Here is a 21091-nt window from a genome sequence, read left to right as displayed (position 1 = left end):
AAAATCAACATAGCTCCGGATCCCAAAAGAAAACCCTTCTCTCATGAAGGTTTAAGGCGCTGTTTCTGGAAGTGTGTTTTCTGTAACATCTGTGTTAAAAACCCAATGGCCCGTGCTACAAGTACCCCGTGCCTGACTTTATGATGATGGAGACAGACCTCTTGTGCGGAGGGATCTGGGCCGACTGCATCTCACACATTCCCCTCTTGGTTCTGATACATCAATTTAAAGTTTGAGGTCACGGGTGTTAGGCACACGGAGTCCCCTTAGGGACATTGGGTGTCATGCTGTGCCCCTTTTGATTCGTGGCTCACTCCTGGCCAGTCCTGGGAGCTGGGTCAGAGAGAGCGCGGATCTCGTATCTTGTGGTTCCGTTGGTCAGCTGCTGCCAGGGCCTTGCGGACAGCCTACGACAACCACACGTGTGGCTGGAAGCATTCCCCACGGGCTGTCACTCCTTTAGGGCAGAAGGCGGCCCCAGCAAACAACCCAGAGCTCCCATCCGATGGCAGGGGACAGCACTGGACAGCTTCGTGCCTCAGCGAGGGCTGGGCCTCGGCGAGGATGAGCTGTCACTGCCTCCTCCTGGGCTTCTCCTCCCTCCCCACCTGCGAACAAGGTAATGAACTCTGATGAGGAAGGACACGAAGTCTGACCCTGTGAACCCATCTTTCAGGCGACTTCTCCAGGAAGCAAACTGACCGAGCCGCACTGGTGCCCGGCTCTCACTCTTTTGGCTTAATTCTGAGTTTAACTGGGCAGAAGTAACACTTATGGCTTCTGTCAGATGCTGGCATTAACCACCAGAAATCACGGCCTGTGGTTTACACACCTTGTATTTCTGGGATTTGCCCAGCACGTTTGCCAACGAGAACATCAGAGAATGATCATTAGGTATTAATTCCAGGGCCTCTCTTCCAACTGCTTCGGCTTGGGCTAGATTACCTACGTGGAGAACACAGCAACATTTAGAAAAACATGTTAACATTGTACTGGTGTTTTATTCTGTCTAACAGTGCTTACGTGCATTGTACACAATGGTGATGAATGAAGAATGAATGAAGAAAATGAAGAAAGCATAACACACATGCATACACACAGTAGATACACACTAGACATGTGCACACACCACACACACAACACACCGATGGCACACAACACACATAGATGCACAATACACTTATATAAGCATATACACAGATACACACACACACACACACACACACACAAATACAATCCGTTGCAAAACCAATGCATCCAGCACAATTCTGACATAATATATAAACAGCCTTTGATTAAATTCTGTAAAAGCACATAAAACCTGATTTTCATTTCCCCCCAGATTCCAGTTACACCTAAACTGGAGAAAGGCAGTCTGGAGAATAACAGTATCCATAGTAACACTTTAATAACTGAATATTTATCATATCGAAGTACACATTTTATACCTTCATTAGAGGCAAGTGTGTATCTCTTCTCCACACTGCTTAGACAGCTCACTGGCTTGAAATTCTGCCAAATTAAAACTATCATTTCTTATGGGATGCTTGGATTTTTTCAAAAGTAGGGGAGCAGAGTAACTCCAGCTGCTGGAGCTAAGATCCCGGCTCAGAAACCACATCAAGTCTGTTAGCATTATATCTAGACTAAGAATCCATGGCTCTGAGTGTAGGTTTGAGGGCATCTCTTTAAAGAAGAGTCCATGAACTTGAGAGCACGGACCTCGCATTTATTAACCCCAAAGCCATTATTGTTCACTTTTGGGTCCCTCCAGCATCCGAGATGATGGGCAATGCTAGATCACAGTCTCCAGAAATGAGAGCTTCCTGCCCATCTTCCCCCATGGCTCAGCACTAATTCTAAGTCAAGTGCCATTTTCTCCAGACATACATATTTTCAATATGTCAAAGGAAACTGTTTTCTAGAAGAATAATTTTTGGCATGTTAACTATTAGCCTCTGTTAATTTTTTTCAACTCATCCACACTAGAGAAAAAAAGCACATAGAATCTGTTCAGGCGACTTCTCCGGGAAGCAAACTGACCAAGCCAATGGCATGGCACTGGGGCATAGTGTCCCCTGATCTATGCGAGGTGCCTTCCTGTACCTGTGTTGTCGAGCAGTATGATCATGTTGTTCCAAGCCAGACTGTGCTCCGGCTTCAGCACAGTCGCGTTCCTCCATGCGTTCAGGGCATCCACGTGGCGGTTAAGATCCGCGTACTGAAAATAAAGCCCGGCCCCGAGAAATCAATATTCCAACGTTGCTGTTTCCTCTCTCTGAGATACATCCAAAACCAAACCCTAAACTTGGCAAAGCCTAGCTTGTGCTTACTGAGCTCCTAAGTTTTCACAGTAACTCAACTGACCCTCAAAAGAGCTCACTGAAGTAGATAACCCTCCCCATTGTACAGATGCAACAACGGAGGCACAGAGAAACTGAAGTTAACTTCTCCAAGTTACACGCTGCCCACAGTTATGGGTCTAGAAGTGGTAAAGCCAGAATGAGCACCGATGGTCTAGTTTCCGAGCCTACAACTGCTTGACTGTAATTTGTAATTTAGCAATTCCAGGGGTCAAATAGTATTTGAGACTCCTGGAAAGACACAAATGAAAAACCTAATCATTAGTCTTCTAGAAAGGCTTCACATAGTCTGTCTTTGGTAAGGTATTATTTAAAGTGGTAAATAAAATATTTAATGCGTGGAGCACTGGGTGTGGTGAAAAAATAATGAATACTGTTTTTCTGAAAATAAATAAATTGAAAAAATTAAAAAAATAAATAAAAAATAAATAAAAAACAGAAGAGAAAAATATTTAATGCGATTAACAGCTACATATGTTAAATTCACCTTGGGGAGGACCCTCTAGCAGGGTCTTCCTCTTTACGTACAAAACGATGAGTGCATCAGACATACTTGGTAAACTCCCTGGAAAAGTCTCAAGTGGAATATGAAAGCCCTTGGCAATTTTTTAAAAAGATTATATTTTTAAGTAATTTCTACACCTAACATGGGGCTCGAACTCACAACCCCGAGATCAAGGGTCACCTGCTGTATGGACCAAGCCAGCCAGGCACCTTGCTTTGGCAATATGAAGCCTGTTTGCCTCTTGTAGGAAGGATGGAATTTTCTGTGGCTTTCTTTTGAGAGGGCATGTTGTTTAACACTGGTAACGACACACAGTGGGTAGCTTTGTGCGGGTACAGTGGGTAGTTAGGAAGAGTATTCCCAGGGAGAAAGTGACGGATGTATTCTGGCCAGTGAACCTCTTGCCCTCTTCCATTCAGCTCAAATACCCATCTCATCTGAATGAACTTCGTTCCTTTACCTCTGCAAAAACTACGAATGATAACAATTTATCCAACTTTAAGGTAATTTGCTTCCTCACTGGCAAGTCTTTTTCTTAGACAACAAAAACATTCTCACTTTCTCTATGACCTGCACAGCACACAGGTGGCACATTAAGTAAGGGAAAGAAAGGTTTAATTAGGGAGACCCTATGAATATCTATTTGCTGATGATGCTGTCAGATTTCCCATGAGACTCAGAAACTCAAGTCACAGTATCTCACCCTGTAAGTAAGGAAATGATGTGAAAAGTTCAAAAAGTAAAATAGTTAAGGGTGTTAATTATGCCAGCATTTAATTGCTTGTATTGGAGTTTCCACTGGTTTCTTGGTCCATTCTCTCTAACAAGTGACATGCCTTTGAGTCAGCCGGACAACCTCCGTGGTGACCCTCTTAATACTCAGGCGAACCAACAAAACTTCAATTACACAAAAACAAAATTCTTCATGTATTTTATTATTTCTTCTTCTTACTATTTCCTCAAGAATAACAGCAGACGGAATTAGGTAACATTAACCATCCTTTTAGTTTGTCTCAACGTTCCCTTTCTTTTAGCATCTTGCATGAAGTGAACAAACACTTGAAGGGAAGCAGAGAAAAATGGGCATTTGGCCAGAACGACCAGCCCAACAAGGGGACAGGTAATGCCCACATTATTGACCTACGAGCCCTACACCCATCCTTCTGTACTCCATAAAACACAGTTCTCGGGGTCCTTTGCCACTTGGTTCCTTGCTAGGTTTCTGCCAGGAGCGTGGTTGGCATCAGATGGCGGGGAGGGGGGCTCTTTCCTCCTCTCTCACGCTCTCCCTCCTTCTCCTTGACGGGGCATCTGAAGGGGCGTTGTCTCTCCCTCCACAGTGCCAGGCTAGAAGCTGCAGTCCCCCTCCATGATTTCAGCTCTTGAGATTATGGTGGCCTCGGAGCTGGTAGCCCCTTCTCTGAGCCCTTATTTCTGGCCGTGCCATTTCCTCCTGCTGGCTCCCCCAACCCTACAGTTTTCCTTATACTCTCCAAGGTAAGTCCTCTTTCCCTCCTGTCACCCAGTCTTCCAGCAGTTACCTAACCAAGTCCCAACACTGACTCTTCTCTATTTAAAATACTTAGCACAGGGGCACCTGGATGGCGCCGTCCAAAGAGCATGTGACCCCTGATCTTGGGGTTGTAAGTTTGAACCCCATGTTGGGTATAGAGATTGCTGAAAAGAATAAATAAACTAAATATGATACAATATAATAATTAGTATTGTTTCTGTTTTCCTGTCTGGCTCCTGACATACAATCAGGCTTGCACAATGAATCATCTCTAGTTAATATCTCCGGTCACTATTACTGAAATTCTCTAATAGTAACACGTCGCAAACAATTCAGCTTTTCCCAATTTTCTATTTCACAAGGAAACCGCATTATATTCCCTTCTTATATGGGTGCAGAAATCAAAACACATTACCGTCTCTCATTACTAAAGACTGACTAAGGAGGATTTTTAAAAAGAAAAATTTAAGTTATTAGCTTCATCTTATTCACCAATATATAAATGTGTCAGTTGAGCAGTTAAAGATTAAGCTCTTAATGCTTTTAAGCTGTCAAGCAGGCAAAAGCTGGATAATTAAACAACAATGGAGAGTAAAATCTTTAAATAAGCAAGAACAGTTGGCAGAAGGGAACACAGGAAGATCATTTCACGGTAGCATAATTGGTAAACAACATACACAGACAGTACTACGAAGTCTAATATACTTAATACTACCGATGAGCCTCTACACGGAAGTGGTAATGAATTCCAAGGACTGGGGCACATGGATAAAATCCCGACTTTCATAATCTGTTTTCTTTTCTTTGGACCTCTTACAGAGGGCTTATTAGCATAAATTCTCTATTTCTCAAACCCCAAGTAACTGCAGTGACAGGCAGTTACTAGGGGAAGGAAATACACTCTGCAAACAGGAACTTAAAAAGCTACCTCTGGGGAGCCTGAGTGGCTCAGTGGGTTAAGCCGCTGCCTTCGGCTCAGGTCATGATCTCAGGGTCCTGGGATCGAGTCCAACATCGGGCTCTCTGCTCAGCGGGGAGCCTGCTTCCTCCTCTCTCTCTCTCTGCCTGCCTCTCTGCCTACTTGTGATCTCTCTCTGTCAAATAAATAAATAAAATCTTAAAAAAAAATTAAAAAAAGAAGCTACCTCTGGAACAGAAGAAAAAAAGTGGGAGAATTCATACGGACGTCATATATAATGTTGTGCAAGTCCTAGTGCAGTAGCCACAGTAAACAAAAACAGTTATCCCTGCAAGTGCTCGGCTAACACCCAATTTGCTCTCATCCTCCATTCTTACTTCACTGACCTTGCAAGGATCCGCCTGCCTTATGTGATTGAAGTTTTTGGTCTCTACTTGTATCATTATGGCGAGGTTTTCTTGTCTTCCTACTCTCCTCCCCAGAGAGAACAATATGGAGGATCAAAATATACTATCCCAAATATATCACCTGGATGTACGATTACTGTACTAAAGACACTTGAGATTCAACAGATGCAGAAAGAAGCATTCCTGGAGCTTCCCTTATGTGACTAAAAGCAGAAACAAGAGACATAAGGACTGCCGTAAATCCCCTCTCCTGGGGATGTTGTATGGCCTTGAAGAAGGACCTACACAAACCTTCATTAGTTTCCACCTATATTTACCTTCTGACGGTTTGCCGCCCTCAGAAGCCTAAACCCCCTTCCTTTCCCTTGTCACTTCTCTATAAATTTACTGTTCTTTGTTCAGGTGCTATATGAGCCCAAGTTCTAACCACCCCTTTGAGTCACTCATCACTGAGTTTTTCCCCAGGTGTATCAACAATGCATATGTGGATAAACTGTTTTTCTTTCTTGTTAATCTGTCTGTAGTCAGTCTAATTGCAGGGCCCCAAAGGCAGAACCTAAGAGGGCAGAGGAAAGTTGTTTTTTTTTTTTTTAATCTGCCTTCAACAGCTTCTCACTAGAATAATTTCAGCTCTCCTTGAATCTTCAGGTTTCATAGAGAAAGCTATATCTACAACTGTGTTTGTAGCTAGATCTAGTTTGTAACTAGCACAGAATTTTAAAATGTAAAAGGAAACAAAAATGTGGGAAAAGGCCAAGTGGCTCTTGAGAAAGTTATGTGGGACAACAGGAATTGCCTGCTATCAATTTTCCTTGTTTAAACATCTTGCTGTTACACTGATTCCACCTTCCTCCAAGCCCAGGAAGAAACAACTTCTCTTTTCCACACTACAGTATGTAAAAAAAGATGGTATCTTCCCCAGATACATCACAAATGAAACACGTTTTCTATTTTTTGAATAATAAACACTCAAGCCACTTCACTTGGAAATTTATAACACATGCAGTACCTGCTCACTTAAATGGGTGTATGCATAGTGGAAGAAGTGGAACTTTACCATCATTAGCCACACATTCTGGTCACTTAGTTTCCTCCATTCATAAAATTCTATCTCCACAACATGCAAAATCATTGCTAACCAATCCAGAAACAAAGCAGTTTGGGCCAAAACACATTCCCATCAGGCTAAGAACAGAAGCCTGGATTTGTGATAATCGTTAAAGCGACTCATGTTTCCTAGGCTGTGCTCCCCGAACAGTCTCTTCTGCTCTGAGCTGGTCAGTCAGTCTTCTCAGCCCTTGGATAGATCTGCTTCCTAAACACAGGGTATTGGGATGACCGGAGAATTTCATTGGTTTGTTTTGTAAATACAAGCCTATGTTTGTATCATCTGTGGAGCCTCTGATCCCATAAATCTGAGATGCGGTGGGAGGACCTGGATATTCAGCCAGTTTTTGGAACCACTGGTTTTGATAACATAAGGATCCCATAAAACCAAGAAGTTTCTAGACCCTTCAAGTGAGGACAAACAGGCATCTCTTTAAAAACCAACTTTGATGTCCTCCTACCTGTGAAGCTAGGCTGGATGGAGTCTGGGAAATTATATCTAAACTTCTTAAAAAAAAAAAAATCACATCACTATTTGTGCATTCCAGTTTGGCTAAAATGAATAAAACCCCTTTCTCTTAACAATCTCATTTAACCAAACTGAATATATTAGGAACATATCTGTGAGTTTCTTGAAGCCCAACTGAAGGGAGAATATAATTCTTATTTAAAGACTTACACTGTCGGTGGGTATGTCTTATTCCCCCCAGTCTTACAGAGGTATAACTGGCATAGAACCTATATAAGTTTAAAGTGTACAACATGACGATGTGACGCCCATGTATATATGACCCCCAAAAGGTTAGTTACACCACCTCCATCATTTCACATCGTTATGTGTCCGGCTCTCTTCTTCATTAAGAAAATCCAGAGCTTTAAGGACTGAGCTGTGCATCCCAATGGAGGTTTCTCAGAAGCAATGACAGAATGCATGTCACCATCATTTCTAATACATGCTTTCAGATTTTAAGATTACTGAACTTATTGGGGCGCCTGGGTGGCTCAGTGGTTTAAAGCCTCTGCCTTCGGCTCGGGTCACGATCCTGGAGTCCTGGGATCAAGCCCCACGTCGGACTCTCTGCTTAGTGGGGAGTCTGCTTCCTCCTCTCTCTCTCTCTCTCTCTCTGCCTGCCTCTCTGCCTACTTGTGATCTCTGTCTGTCGAATAAATAAATAAGTAAATGCATCTTAAAAAAAAAAAAGATTACTGAACTTATTGTATTAGCTACTGTTGCAATATTTACTTGAATAAAGTATGGGGTCCTGGGTGGCTCAGTCCTTAAGCGGCTGCCTTCGGCTCAGGTCATGATCCCAGGGTCCTGGGATCAAGCCTCACATCAGGCTCCCTGCTCAGCAGGAAGCCTGCTTCTCTCCCACTCCCGCTGCTTGTGTTCCCTTTCTCACTGTGTCTCTCTCTGTCAAATAAATAAATAAATAAATAAAATATTTAAAAAAAAAAAAAGAAAGAAAGTATGGGGAAAGAAAATCACCAACAATCAGCTCTTGAGTCAGTAACTAAGAAGAGAAATTCACTCTGGAGCACACGCTTTCCTATTTCCATTGGACAGTCTCGAAGCAGTTTCAAATAAATCCCCCGGGGGCTTTCGGTTACAGGAAGAACAGCTAGCGCGGGCGCCCAGGACCGCGGGGGCTGTCCCTGGAGGAAGAAGATGGAAACTCAGCAGCCGTGTTACGGCTTTGCTTTGTTAATCTCAGCTTTTATTCATGTTTTTGAAACAGAGAAACCGATGTTTATCAGGAAGTGACCTTTGGAGTACTGTTTTATAGGGCACGAGGGACTTAAAAAAATTCGAATTTATTCCTTGGTTTAACCTGTGGCCTTGGAGATAATTTAACACTTGCCTAATTTTAGTCGAACTGCTCTCTACTCCAGCTTAAAGAGTCACAGACAAGGACCTCAAACAGCTACCTTCACGGGACGAGCATGCGAAAGAACTTTACAGGGCGTCGCGAGCTGGCACGAGTGGCGCTTCTGCCATTTTATTATATAAAGGGAAAAACCAAGCTTTTCTTCCGCAGCCCTGGGACACCTGACACTTACCAGCCGCCCGAGGTTGTAGTAACAATCGGGGTACTTCCTCCTGTGTTTGATCGCCGTCCGGTAACTCTGCTCGGCGGCTTCAAAGCGTTTCAGGCTGTTCTGAACGATGCCTAAATTCATCCACGCGGCCGCGAAGTCCGGCCTGGAAGAGCATTTTTTCAAAAGTGAAACAAGGAAAAGAAAGGCCCCGAGCCCAAAACACAGGCGTGCCTCTCTCTGCCGCTGGGATCCCACAAACCCGCGCTTACTGTATCTGCACGGCTAAGGAGAGCAGCTCTTCTGCTTCCCGCAGCTCGTTCCTCTCCTTTAAGATGTTTCCAAGATTATTCATGGCATGAACGTACTTGGGATTTAGTCTGGAAGCGGAGAGAGAAACCGAGCTGTTAGCGCTCAGTGGTCTTCGCGGAACTGTCAGGAACGGGCACGGATATCTGAAAGTCGGGGTCTTTTCTGAATCCCCGACAGTTAAGACCAGACACGGATGTGAAAGAGACAAGAAGCTTGCTGTACCTCACGGCTTCCCGGTAGTATCTGATGGCGGCTGTCTGATTGCCTCTGTCGGCCAGGTTCTTGCCAACGTTGTAGTGAACCTGGAAATACAGACACAAACTTGGCCGTCAGTGGACAGGCTTCTTGGTTCAGAGCTGGGATACCTATCGCAGCTTCTCACCGACAACCAAAGCCAAAGGGAAGACAGACAGACAAAACAAAAACCCCACCCCGCCAGAACTTTGGCTAAAACCCGATGGAGGGCAGGCCAGGGTCACACTTCACTCCCCATCCTGTAAGAAAAGGAGGGAAGGACAGGGTGCCACAAGCAGATGAGGTCGCGCAGGAATGACAGAGGGACATTTAAGTAAAGAAACCTCGAAAATTACAAAGCAGGGGTTTTTAATTTTTATTATTTTTTTAAGATTTTATTTATTTGGCAGACAGAGATCACAAGCAAGCAGAGAGGGAGAGGAGGAAGCAGGCTCCCCGCCGAGCAGAGAGTCTGATACAGAGCTTGATCCCAGGCTGTGGGTCCATCCTGTTGTAAAGTGTGTCACCTGAAGGCAGCTGGGGTTGTGGAGGACGGTGGGTCCCCAGGGCGGCACCTGGTCTGGGCCGGAGGAGGGCCTCCCTGAGGAAGAACCCTCCCTCCTCTGGAAATCTGCAGGGGGTCACGAGGTGAAGGGGCTGGAGTAAGCCTGCCGGCCGGAGCAGACAACAAGCAGGCTCCAGGATGCCCAGTGTTGCTGGAGTGTGGAGGGCAGGGGGGCCAGGCCAGAGGGCGTGGGGAGCAGGCTGCTCAGGGAACCCCAAGCCGTGACTGGTCTGATTTAGTCTTTGTCCAGAAGCAGTAAGGACCAGCACAAGGTCTGTAAGTGTGTGTGTTTCCCAGCGCCGCCATAACAAAATACCACAGGCTGTTGGCGGGGGTGGTAGGGGTTGGGTTGGGAGGTGTGTGGGGGTGGGGGTTGAAGGGTGGCTAAGACAACAGAAATATATTCCCTCATAGTTCTGGAGGCAAAGATTAAGGGGCAGCAAGGCTGGTTTCTACTGGAGGTTCTGAGGGAGAAAGTGTCTCTCCTGTCCTCTGACGGTCGCTGGTAAGCCTTGGCTTGTAGCTGTGTGGCTCTAGTCTCTCCCTGTCTCCACAGGGCCGCCTCCCTGTGTGTCTGTGTCTCTCTACAAGGACACCAGTCGTATTGGATTAAGGGACCACCCTGTACACTGTGAACTCATTTTAACTTGTATCTTGATGACATCCGCAAGGCCTCCACTCATAGGTACCAGAGTGAGGATTTGAACGTGTCCTTTTTGGGGGCACAAACCAACCCACAACAAAAGCCAGGCGTAGGACGGTGGCAGAAGGTCCTATCAGAGTTATAACAAGTTAGTGACATTGCGGGAAATGTGAGCGGGGAAGAAGCGGATGCCAGGGTCCGGGGACAGCCTGAGGCACAGGGGCAGGGAGGGCACCAGATTGAACGAGGTGGTGGGGAACGAGCAGAGGACCTGGAAGGACACTGTGGAAGCAACGAGCACGCACACGGCTGCTGGACTGACAAGAGTGGGGAAGCACGTCAAGAATGAACTCGGGTTTCTAACTTTCAGAACGGAATGGATGTGATGGCTTTGCGGGGAGATACGACAGGTTGACTGGGCTTGCTTGGGGGGCTGGGCCATCAGGCTGATTTTGAAATCCTTGGAGAACCCAAGTAGAGAGACCAAGGTGGACCCCTGAGCTCAGGAGAGGAGCAGGCTGGGGACGCCAGCGTGTCGGGAGGCCGAGACTGTGCAGCCCCGGGTCCTGGGACCACACAGAGCAAGCCAGCCAGGGGAGGAAAAGATCCCATAAGACCTTCCTGTTTCAACCTCTCTAATCCAGCTACCAGCTGGAGAAACCGCCTGGGGATAATGTAGCCACAGAAAGAGAAGCAGCTGATGAAATGTTCCAGAACTGGAGAGAAGTAACTCACATTGTGAATGCTCTACATGTCACTGACTACTGTCCTCAAAATAGTTAATTTTAAAAGGTATTTAATAATAATCCTTTGATTCTGAAAATCATTCTTTAGTTATAGTAAAATAAACTTAGAACTCACCATCTTAACCATTAAAAACACTGTTTTTATTTGAGTACAGTTGGCACACGATGTCTCATTAGTTTTGGGTGATTAACCATTTTTAAGTGTGTAGTTCAGCAGGGTTGAGTGCACTCACACTGCTGTGCAACCTACCTCCAGAACTCTCCTCCGCTTGCATATCTGAAAGTCTGGACCCATGACACAGGAACTCTTCCTTTGCCCCTCTCCCCAGCACCTGGCAGCCGTTGTTCTACTTTCTGTTTTGATAAATTTGATGACGCTAGGTACCTTACAGGAGCGTGAGCATGCAGTTTTTGCCTTTTTGTGACTGGCTTGTTTTACCTAGTGCAATGTCCTCCAGGTTCATCCCCACTGCAGCAGGTGTCAGAATCCCCTTCCTTTTCAAGGCTGAGTAATATTCCACAGCAGGCATACACCACCTTTCCTTCATCTGTTCATCTGTCGATGGACAGACGCTTGGGCTGCTTCCACAGTTTGGCTACTGTGACCATGAGTGTTCACGCATCTTTTTGAAGTCCTGCTTTCAATTCTTGGGGGTATGTCTCCAGAAGTGGAGTTGCTACATCATACGGTAATTATATGTTTAATTTTTTTAAGCCCTAAAATGGTTAACTTTCTGTTATGAGAATTTTGCCTCCATGTCAAGAAGAGAAGAAGAGAGAATGAGGAGAGAATTTTTAGCAATTGAAGAGGGTGGTAAAGTTGGCTGGAAAAAATAGGACACCCAGTTGCAAAGCCACCCAAAGTTCTCAGGTCAGCTTCACACGAGGGCACCAGGGAGGTCCATCTACGGGCATTTTCTCAAGTGTACATGGGCTCAAGAAGAAGTTACAAGGGAAGGGGCAGAGACCCAGAATGACCCAGGACAGCAGAACTGTAGACTCACAAGGACTATTGTTAGAAGTATTTACGGACACACCTTTTAGAGGCTTTACACATAGGCTCATCGCAATCTCAGAGGAGATGATGCCCCGGAAATGTATTCAAATCAGGTGTGTTCAGCCTAGGTACTGACAGGGGTGATCCTGGCAGCCTGCACGTGCTGAGGGTCGCCAGGAGTCCAGTGTGGGGCTGGCACCATATGCCTATGTAGCTTCTCTACATGGCAGCCCCGTCACGTGGCCACTATTTTCACCCTCCAGGGCTCAGGGAATTGCGGCATTTGAAGCCCGGCTCCAAGACCTGTGTTTTTCTCGGTGTATCACAGCCATCTCTGAGGCTGCTGGGTGAGAATGGGGCCAGCTGCTTGAGGTGATTTCTAGACACACTCACTCATGCCGTCTGCTGTTTTTCTTCAAGTAAATAACGTTCCTTGTTGCATGCCAATGGCTGGAGTGTACCCACCACCCCCGAAATTCATCTGCTGATGTCCTGACCCCCAGCACCTCAGAACGTGACTGTATGTGGAGACAGGACCCTTGAAGAGGAGATCAAGGTGACCTGAGGCCATCGGGGTGGGTCCTAAGCCAATCTGCCTGGTGTCCTCCTAAGAAGAGGAGGTTTGGACACCGAGAGAGACACCAAGGTTGCATGTGCACCGAGGACAGACCAGGTGAGGAGGTCATCGCCGGCAGGCCTCAGGAGAAGCCAACCCTGCTGGCACCTTGATTTTGGACTTCCGGCCTCCAGAACTGTGAGAAAACAAATGTCTCTCCTTTAAGCCCCCAGTTAATACCTCATGGACTATGGTAATGGTTTGAGCACGTTTCAAGCAGTGTTCCATCGAGTACTTCAAAAACCCTTCTGAAAATATAACCACCCCCTGCCTTATCAATCTTAACTGACAGTTACAGCTTGTCTTCAAAACACTACCCTTCTGGAAGGGTATGGAATAGGGCGACATTCTTTTAAGCACGTAGGTACCAGATGTTTGTTTTTTAACTGCCGATTTTAAAGTCTATACATTTATTTTTATCTAATCGGACAAAAGGAATCACAAACAGGGAAATCACAGGTGATAGAAATGTATAGGACTGTGCAGCCCACAGTATAATTTAAATTCCCCGAACCATATTATTGTCCGTTTGTAGGTAGTCGCCTCTTCAAATGAGAGCTAATGCTGTGGCTATAGGGCGTGCTTTGCAAAGTGTGCTCTAAATGGTTTCATTTCGTGCCTCCCCAGCCCCAGCCTGGGTACGCTGCCTCACCTTCTGTGGGTGACAAAAGAACCAAATCTGGGGCACCTGGGTGGCTCAGTGGGTTAAGCTGCTGCCTTTGGCTCAGGTCATGATCACAGGGTCCTGGGATCAAGTCCCACATCGGGCTCTCTGCTCAGTGGGGAGCCTGCTTCTCTCTCTCTCTCTCTCTCTCTCTGCCTGCCTTTCTGCCTACTTGTGATCTCTCTGTCAAATAAACAAATAAACTCTTAAAAAAAAAAAAAAAGGTACAGACTTCTAAAAAAAAAAAAGAACCAAATCTGGAGAATCCAACGGGTGAGCAAGACCCTTGTGGTCCTCAGCATACAAATTCAGCTTCTACTCAGACTTCCACACACGACTCCCGCCTCTTTGCCCCTGAGCTCCTGCTGCTTTCCTTTGTTATGGGCAAACTCTGTTTTCTCAATAAAATGCTCAGACAAAGAGTTCAACTGCCCTCTGCAGTAGACACGGTGTTCTGTTAGACACCCCGAATGCCAGTCACCAGATCAGGAGAAAAGGACAGTAAACTCCAGAAATTTCCACGGCCCTCGTTACAAACCGGACACAGCCCCAGAAGGCAAGCTGTCCATAATTAAGAACTGACATAAACAGGCTCACCCAGAGGCCAGCCTCATCCTATGGGCTACAGGGAGGGAAGTATGTGAATGGAAAACAGCTGTCTGGGTAGCCCACTATAAACAAACCGACCAATCCCCAAACCCTCATAAACAGTTCCCTCATAACAGTGTTTAAAGAATGAATGATTTTTGCTTCCATATTCTGGAAAAGACTGAAAAACCCTGTTTATTCTTGAACTTTCCCTCTAGCCTTTGTGATTCATATGCTAGACATCAAACCGGCACAGAAACTGCAGATGAAAAAAAAAATACCACTGCAGGCCCATGATATGGAAGTCAACGATGGAAGGTGTGTTGACACCAGAGCTAAAGCCAGTTTGCTTCAAATTTTCTGTTCCCATTTGATGTTAAAATGTTTTAAGCAAAAAAAAACAAAACAACCAAAAACCGACACTTACAAAGCATGCTGACTCATCCTTAAGGAACTGCCTCAGCATATGATCCTTTTCCTTGTTAAAAGAATCTAGAATCGTACCTCAGAGTCGATACAAAGTGGCACATACTTTTAAGCCTTAAAACCAAAAAGTGACTGTAAATATAATTCAATACTTGGTGTCTCATCCATTGTAGACTAAGGAACTTTAATTCCCATGCCGCTCAGTTCCGTCACTAATACTGAGTGCCCACCATCGGCAAGGCAGTGTGGGTAATCTGACGCTGACCAGGCACGGGCACTATAATCTTCTGGAAAAGATGAGTCTCGGTGGTAAATCTGAGCCTAATCTACAGTCAGGTGTCAAGTACTTACTTAATATTCAGTGACTATAAAGTGGAAACCAATACAGAGAATGTATTTCCTACAACAGAGCTGAATGAAACCAATGTTTCCTAAATGAGATTTCTTCCCTGAAATGAGTCTTGCTTTTTTCCAAAAAGAAAAAAAAAAAAAAAAAAAGAAAAAGGAGGTAAAGATAATTTAATTATATCACAATTTATATTGGAAAGGAAAACAAACAAAAACCAAAAAACCCCCAAAACCCCAAGACTCTTATCTTGCTCATACTGAATGGTAACACTGAAAAACTTTCTTAGAAAGGAGTGTCTCCACTGGGTCCATTCGAAGATGAGGTCTTTTTGTATGTTTTATTTTATTCATTTATTTGAGAGAGAGAGTGAGTGGGAGGGAGAGGGAGAGAGAATCTGCAGCAGACTCCCCACCGCACACAGAGCCCGACGCGGGGTTCCATTCCAGGACCACAAGATCATGACCTGAATCAAAACCAAGAGTTGGACGCTTAGCCAACTGAGCCACCCAGGAGTCCCATGTATGCCTTAAATTTAAAAAAGAAAACTACTCATGCAGACATATGATTGTGTGTGTGTCCATGTGTACACCCCAAGTGTTTTCTATCCTATAACATAAGAAATCACTTCCTAGGACAGACCTATAAGATCAAACATCACATATGTCACCCCTCCCTCCCACTTACTGGCATAACCTGGGCAGCACATGAGACCAGGTCTCTAACTACCACCTAAATTACTCATCTAGATAATATCAGTTTTATCCTTCTATGCCTCAGTTTCTCCCGTTTGGAAAAATAAAGAAAAGAAAACCCTCTCTCTCTCTCTCTCAAAACTTTAGAGGGAGGATAATGGAGATTAATTATAGAGCCTCTACAAAGAAACTGGAGTTCCTTGTGGAAAAGAACTATATAAATAGAAGGGATAATTACCGCTATTAAAACAGTAAAGCAAAAATAAAGCACATCTATTAGCATTTATGAAATTAAATCATAGGCAATTTATTTTTAGTAGCATAAAAATAAATGGATAGGCAGCAAATCAAATTAAGGATCAAAGCTTGAAGAAATGCACTCTTTTATCAGAGTCTCTTAACTATAAAACATGAGGAAAATCTTTTTTTTTCTTGAATCCAAGAAAAAGACAAACAAGGAGTTAGCACCTTTTATACGATTCTTTATTTCAGGATCACAATAAGATGCCAACCGTTCTTTAGATTTATTCATGTAATTTTGCCTGAAATCACTGCTTTCTCTTAAATATAGAATATGGAAATGAGAGAGAACTCCAGAGAGCTCTTCCTCTCCCCCTAGAGGATTACACTGAAGCATCCTAGGAACTCATATTCTGAAGAGCTGAGAGAGAACATACCATAATTTAATAATCTATACCAATAGATAACTCTTCTAACCAAACACTCTGGCCTCCTATCTTGAGCAAGTAGCATTCTCCTCTTACCATTTAACAAGACAACCAAAACTAAAATGAGCCCCAGAAAGTGAATATTTCTTGAGCACCTACTATGTTCTAACTACCACATTACGGCTCTTTGGACGCCATCTTTCTTTAAGGCCTCACAAGAAACCCAAGAGACAGACATTTCTTCCCCTCTTACAGATAAGGACATTGAACGTTCTAAACAGTTTAATTTTGCCCCAAAGGGCACAGCTGGTTAAATGAAAAGACTGGATTCATCAAGAATACAAGTGAAACGAATTCCTACCAGACGGCTTCAACGAAAACAGTGCCAATTCTAAAGTCTACACATTTATTTTTACCTAATCTGATGAAAGGAATCGCAAGCAGAGAAACCACAGGCGACAGATATGTGTACTATGATACACCAGATAGCGTAATTTAAACTTCCTGAACCAAAGCATTGCCCATTCACTGGAGTTTCATGTTCAAGTTACAGATTGGAGGGGGACTCAATGCTGTGGGCTGAGCACAGGCTCTGAGGTGTGCTCTGAAGGGACTGACTCTGCCCCTCCCCCAGATGCCATCTGGATGTGTGCAGTTGCCTCCCTGCCATCATTTCAGAGGGCAATTGTGCAGACCAACTGGAAGACAAACAAAACTTCATCCAAGTAATCTGTGGTTTCACTGGCATTATCTGGTTGTAATGGTTTTTTTGGAGTTATTTCGGCCCCGTGGAATTGTAGTAAGTTTTATCAAGATCATTAACAAAACCCAAGAAAAGAACCAAGTGTTTGGTCTCGGCCTTATGCTAGATTCTGTGTGAAGGTAAACATTTCTCTTACTCAGCTGCCGCACTGAAGTCTTTCTAAAGAAACATGGCGGCCAACATACCTTGGCATTGAGCGGACACACGGACAGGGCACTTCTGAAGAGCTGTTCTTCATTCCGCCACTCACCACTGCGAATCACGCACCTCAGCACGTTTATGAATAAAATTCCCAGGATGACAGCAGCAATCCATTTCTTAGGAAGAGAGAGAGAACAGTAAATGTCGTGAGCAGGAGCCACCCGACCATCTTGGTTACGAACAGCATCGCTCTGGGCCAATACCTTTTTCTTAGTGTGTTTGCTGAGAGCTCCGAATCCAAAAGTCAGCAGCATGCAGTACCCGGCACTGGGGAGGTAGAGGACTCGTTCTGCAATCACAAAGCCCACTCGGAAGAACAAGTTACTTGCAGGAAGAAATGGAATAATGAGAAATCCCAGGCTCAGCGTAAGGATCCTGAAAAATGAGAAGTCACTGAAATGGCTATTTTCAGACCTGCTAAAAAAAAAAATTCCCACTCAACATTAAAATAGTGATAAGGGCTCCCTTTTTTTCGTGTCATCAACTGAGGAAACGCATCAGCAGTAGCAGAGAAATGTCATCAGTAGGGCCTAGGGTTTAGTCTGGCAGTATTAGGGTAAGTCATAAAATCTCACTAATGCACTGCACCAAACGCAGGGATAAGCCTTGTAAGTTGTCCAATCCATATGAATAAGATTAGAATGATTACATTTTATAAGGCCTTACTAATTCACCTTTTATTTTATTTTATTATTTTACAGAGAGAGATAGCAAAAGAGGGAACACAAGCATGGGGAGTGGGAGAGGGAGAAGCAGGCACCCCACTGAGCAGGGAGCCCAAAGCAGGGCTTGATCCCAGGACCCCAGGATCACAATCTGAGCCGAAGGCAGATGCTTAATGACTGAGCCACCCAGGCGCCCCTGATTCACCTCCTCTTAACCCCACCTCAAACCATGGAGCGTTGAATAGATCAGTGGGTATATTGATCCCAATGAGTCCAATACAGTTTTCGTGGGAAATAAGTCTGCCCTTACTTAACAAACCTTACCAGGAATAATACTTGACTAGTTTAAACTTCATTAAATCTGAAATAAACGAAATCATTTTTGGGTGTTACATCACCATAATTATCAGTCAAGCAAAAAGGAAGCTGAGCAACAAAGCACATCTGAAAAGAGGCGACATGTCCAGGGTTCCAAATGGGACACAAGAACAATTAAGAAGCCAGGTCAAATTTGGTAGCTCCCTGTCGGTGAAGCATCTGCCTTCACCTCAGGTTGTGATCCCAGGTGCTGGGATCGAGCCCTGCATCGGGCTCCCTGCTAGTACGCTCTCTCTCTCTTCAACAAATAAATAAAATCTTTAAAAAAATACTACAGTATGTGTATAAGTGAACTGAGACTAAAGGTAGTTGCCCTTTAGAATTTATGAACCAATTTAAAAGATAAACTTAAAACTTCATTTTGAGAATACTAAGAAGGGACTCAACCACCTTAAACAGTTTTCTTTCTCATGAAACACATTTACTTTTCTCCCAGTTATTTCCCTAATAACCTTAACTTCTCTCCCCCACCACCCCCACTCCCCCCCCACAAAAAGGAATAGTGTCTTTGGGGCAGCAGTTTATTTTCTACAAAACCACACCAGAAGGACTGGCTAGAACCCACCAGGGCTTTCTGAAGGAGAACTGTGAACGAGCGGCCGGGCCCGCGTCAATTACACTGTCTGTTCTGACCATAAGTCACTCTTTACCACCTGCCATGGGAAGGATCTCAAGACGCTACTTTGAGGGGACCCCGGGAGGAGGAGAGCGAGCCGTCATCCATCCCCCTCCTCCAAGGCCATGCCCCACCGGCTGAAGCTGGCAATGGACTCCAAAGGGACGGAGGTATGTCTGGGAAATAACTGTCCTTGGACATGACCTCCACAAAACTGTTAAAACGGACAGTGCTGGAAGGAGCAAAAGGCTCTGACTCAACCCTGTGTGCAAGCTAAAATTCAGCCTCTTACCTTCTTCTGTGCCTGTCTGCAGAGCACAGGGCTCGGCATATGAGGCCAATTAGGCACAACCAGAGAGCTGCTGGCGCGGTTACCCGCCAGTCGCCGGCTGACTTAATGAGGGGGATGCAGCCCATCGACCAATCGAAACAGAGCCACCACGGGCACAGCAGCAGCCAGGCGTTCAGTGAATAGTAGTAGTTATAGTTTATGGCCTGTCAGTCAAAAGGAAAACAAACATTTACTTGATACAGAACTTCTACATGTACACACACACACACATACATACATACACACACACGAAACTGTATTTTTGAGGCATTCATAGGCTTCTATTCAAGGAGAGCAGTTGCAGAAAATAAAATATTGCCAATTTCTATATTGGACACGAGGCCATAGTTTGCAGCTTATGAAATGCGTTCCAATTGTAATAGACAAAAATACAGCAAAGCCAGCAGACTCTGCTGTACATGTTATATTTCTGGTCAAAGTATGTCCCCTTTATTGAGGGATGCCCAAAGTCTGTGACCCAGGAAATCTGAGGCCCAGGGGTCACCTATGTGTCTGGCAATATAAGAACAGGGTTTTTCCTTCTTTTGATTTCTATCTCTATGAAATGTACAGCTAAGAATTTGTGGCTTGACACGCTTGCCTTCAGAACAAGCAAACCTTTACAATAAAGAGAGTCCTCATACTGCTGGACATTTAAAGATATGTAACCGATGTGGTCATATTTTGTCTTAATCCCGCTGTATCAATTTTCTTTACAACAAAAGTAATGGGGTCAGGGGACACTTTACTGAGGCTGGCAGGGAACCTGATATTTGAAAGAACCGTTGCTCTTTTAATTTTGTTTTGAATGGAAATACAAAGGGCTTACGCCCTCCCCATCCCCTAATAAAACCTGGGTTTCATCCTAGAACATCCTTCGTGAGAGCAAACCTATTTGGAGGTGTTCAACCGAGGAGGGATTCTGTGGGCGTGTTGGGGAGCACGAAGAGGAGGACAAAGGTGCAGGGACCTGGTGGGCAGAGGAGACAACCCAGCGGGGGAGAGGCTCAGCACTCACCCTGACCAACACGCTGTCCGCGAAGGAGGCGGGGTTGTCCACCTCGGTGAAGGCGGGCGGGCCGGTGCCCATGATTTTCCAGCGCACGTAGAGCACTCCTGCGCCCCCCAAGGCCAAAAGGGTCATTCTGAAGAGGAGGCCCCCGTTCCTGAGCATGCGAATGTTCTGAAAGGACAACCCCAAGCCCCTGATGGCACAGATTTTCAAAGAGAAGTGCAGCGAAGCTAGGTACGAACGCGCAACAATGCCTGAGCTACGCTGACACCGCAGCCCTTGAAAGGGGCAGCTATTTTAAGATTCAAAACTGCAAGAAATATTTTGAAAATGGCATTTTAAATCAGCTGGTACTTGACATTTTCCACGTCTGGGCTGGAGACAAAAAGGACGTACTCACCTCTAATGATTTGTCTTTATGTAGTACCTTCTGGACCATTTCCAGAACATTTAATTTGCCTATCACCAAGATGTCAAAGATGGCATTCAAACCCTGAGGAAGCAAGGCAAGGCAATCAGTGATGGGAGAGCCTCGCTCTGATTAGGCAGCAATTACACCACGATTTTATTACTGAGTCTTGACATGAATCGCAGTGGATAAGACCATCACCAAAGGAGTCTTCAGCTCTAAAGCAGACGCCCCACTATTGTTCCTATAAAATCAGCTCCTGGTAATAGATCAAATTTATTATCTAGTAAGTTCCCCTTGGTCATGATTTCATAGTCTTCCCATAAGAATATTTTAAGATTCAGGATAGCAGGACATTTGGGGTT

General features: G+C 44.8%; 1 protein-coding gene across 5 annotated transcripts in view; it reads right to left on the bottom strand.

Moving 5' to 3' along the window:
- TMTC4 (transmembrane O-mannosyltransferase targeting cadherins 4) overlaps nucleotides 1–21091 on the bottom strand; it is a 63803-nt gene that overhangs the window by 4912 nt on the left and 37800 nt on the right. For all 5 annotated transcript variants that reach the window (XM_059143903.1, XM_059143902.1, XM_059143901.1 and 2 more), the window contains 10 exons: nucleotides 20718–20810; nucleotides 20324–20488; nucleotides 19267–19469; nucleotides 17519–17690; nucleotides 17300–17431; nucleotides 9386–9465; nucleotides 9124–9231; nucleotides 8876–9017; nucleotides 2107–2221; nucleotides 833–945 (listed from right to left, as the gene is read on the bottom strand). In XM_059143903.1, coding sequence (XP_058999886.1) covers nucleotides 833–945; nucleotides 2107–2221; nucleotides 8876–9017; nucleotides 9124–9231; nucleotides 9386–9465; nucleotides 17300–17431; nucleotides 17519–17690; nucleotides 19267–19469; nucleotides 20324–20488; nucleotides 20718–20810 — 1323 coding nt within the window. The remainder of the gene's footprint in view (nucleotides 1–832; nucleotides 946–2106; nucleotides 2222–8875; nucleotides 9018–9123; nucleotides 9232–9385; nucleotides 9466–17299; nucleotides 17432–17518; nucleotides 17691–19266; nucleotides 19470–20323; nucleotides 20489–20717; nucleotides 20811–21091) is intronic.

The sequence above is a fragment of the Mustela lutreola genome, chromosome 13, assembly GCF_030435805.1.
Source record: "Mustela lutreola isolate mMusLut2 chromosome 13, mMusLut2.pri, whole genome shotgun sequence".
NCBI classification, from domain to species: domain Eukaryota; kingdom Metazoa; phylum Chordata; class Mammalia; order Carnivora; family Mustelidae; genus Mustela; species Mustela lutreola.
This window is presented reverse-complemented; position numbering and strand designations above follow the sequence as displayed.